Genomic DNA, 2,372 nt, shown 5'->3' with positions numbered 1-2,372 from the left:
ATATAAAGATTTGTGGAAAAACTTAAAAACTTTTCATAAGTATTTTTCATGCAGTCTGACTTGTCATGAGCTGTTTCGCAATGAAGATGAATCACAGTTTCTAGATGTGCAACACTGGCAGCATCACGCATCAAAAACTTGCAGAGCTGCACTGAAAGACAACTGTACAAAATAAATGGGTGAATATGAATAAATACCACAGATTTGTAAAAAGAACTGAAAACTATTCATCCTTTTTTTCCCCACGTCACATTTGTGTTTTGTGCTCTATTAAATGCTGAAACTGGAAAACATAAAAGCACAAAACGTGAAAAGTGTAAGACATATCAATACGTTTGCAAGGCAATGTACTCAGGAAAAATGTTTTTTCCTGAGTACATTTCCAACTGTTCCAAAATGAACAAAGTAGAAGATGATTCACAAACAAGCCGCTGAACATGTGCAGAATGCATCGGGTGCCCTGGTGAGACAAAACCCAGAAAAAGTAAAAATGTTTGTTGTTTTCAGCAGGAGTCAAAATTCACACTTCCACTCCTGGAGCTGGACTTTCCCAGAGCAGAGAGAGAGAGAGACTGGAGCTGAAGGTGAGGCACTGTGAGAGGGTCCCACTGCTGGAGCGTGTGTGTGTGTGTGTGTGTGTGCTCAGGGGCAGTGGCCTCTGCCTTAGACAGCAAGTAGTCAGAATCTGCAGAGGTGTCACTTCACACCTCTGCGGCCTGGCCCGGACTTATAAACCAGTGGAGGAGAGCGGAGCAGCACTCACAGCTTCCCAGTTCTTCCAGTCAGACCACTTTAACAACATGGATACCTCCTCTGTCCCTCTGCTCGGCTACAACCTGCAGTACCAGTGGTCCTCTGACACGGACCTTTCCAGCATTTCGTCACCAGAGACCCTCTCACCTGTCCTGTCCATGGACTCCAGCTTCTCCCCTAACTACCAGCAGCCTCCACAGTCCACTCCCAAAGCAGCCAAGTGCCTCAAGTCCTCACCTTGCTCCCCACCTGGACGAGGCCGGAAGACGGGTCGGAGCACCCGGATTCGCAGCAAGCAGAGGGAGAGCGCCAGTGAGAAGGAGAAGCTGAGGATGAGGGATCTGACCAAAGCTCTCCACCACCTCAGGTCCTACCTCCCGCCTTCAGTCGCACCTGTCGGGCAGACCCTGACGAAGATAGAGACGCTCCGTCTCACCATCCGCTACATCTCCCACCTGTCAGCACAGCTGGGCCTGAGTGAGGAGGTGCTATTTCAGAGGAGGGAACAAGTGGACACCTCAGCCAGCGGCACGTCCTCTCCTGACCTCATTAGCTACTTTCAAAACTCCTCCGCAGGAGGAGAACACGTGCAGAGCCAGAACCCGTTCCAAGGCCTGTGTCACAGCCAGAACAGACCACTGCATCCTGGGCACTGTAGTTTTGGAGTGAATCAGCTGAGAACGCAGTACGCTGAAGGCCCTCAGGGAGACGTGAGCGTGGATGCAGCTCTGCGGTCACCTCCAGCATCCCAGCCCTCTTGTCAGGTTTGTCAACATTTACTCATTCACATCACCGTTTGGTTTAACGCAACAACATGTTTTGTTCATCCTAACACATTCACTCCTTGTCCTTTTTTCAAACAGATGTGTGGTAAAGACTTCTGCATCCCACTTGTTCCAAGAGACTACTGGGGCTGACCTCTCAGAGACCACAGACCCAAACCCCTTCGGTGATTTCATTGCATCATTGTGAATCCAGTAACTTATTTTGAATATATGCTTTTCTACATTTTATTTATTTGTTCCTAGTAAATATGCCTTGTAAATATATGTCTAACAGCTATCTTTTTTATATTTCCCTATGTCTCTATTTATAATAAACAGTTGAAATACATTGTCATCTTTCTCAGTTTCTGGTATACAGGTTGGACCGAAGAGAACACTTGGCATCACTAAACTAAGATAAAAACCACGTAACTCAGGGTTGTCCAAACTTTTGTCACATGGGCCAAAATTATCAGTAATGTCTGCATCAATGTTGAATCTGTTAGCATTATTAAAGATAGCCAGTTTGCAATTTCTTTAGGACTATGAAACAGAAATTTACAAAGAAAAAAGAAATGAAAATCTACCTAAAAATACAAAAGAAACATGAACAGGATTTGGATCATTTTTCTCTGAAAACACCTGCTGTATTTGGACAAGTTTAAAATTAAATTCAGATATGGGTCCAAATCTAACGTAGATCTTTACTCTAAGGTCTGCTTTAGAGTAAAAGTCACTAGGTCATGAAGTCATATTTACTTTTATTCTCAGAAAATTCAACAGGGTTGGTTATTTAAGACAAATATTTTGTGTTATTCTAACTTTTGTTTTTCTTATTATTTTGTCCTAAGTAAA

At 44.0% G+C, this 2,372-nt stretch overlaps 1 protein-coding gene across 1 annotated transcript; it reads left to right on the top strand.

The window, feature by feature from the left end:
- Positions 1-477: 477 nt before the first annotated feature.
- Positions 478-1,792, top strand: LOC106949849 (mesoderm posterior protein 1-like). The gene is made up of 2 exons (XM_015036387.1): positions 478-1,517; positions 1,617-1,792. Exons 1-2 carry the CDS (start codon positions 801-803, stop codon positions 1,668-1,670), a joined length of 771 nt encoding a protein of 256 aa, XP_014891873.1. The 5' UTR covers positions 478-800; the 3' UTR covers positions 1,671-1,792.
- The last annotated feature ends 580 nt before the right edge of the window (positions 1,793-2,372 follow it).

Source organism: Poecilia latipinna, unplaced genomic scaffold (genome assembly GCF_001443285.1).
Source record: "Poecilia latipinna isolate Pla-1442-1.1 unplaced genomic scaffold, P_latipinna-1.0 Scaffold367, whole genome shotgun sequence".
In the NCBI taxonomy this organism is placed as follows: Eukaryota; Metazoa; Chordata; class Actinopteri; order Cyprinodontiformes; family Poeciliidae; genus Poecilia; species Poecilia latipinna.
The sequence above is the reverse complement of the archived record's forward strand: the minus strand, read 5'-3'. Positions and strand labels throughout refer to the sequence as shown.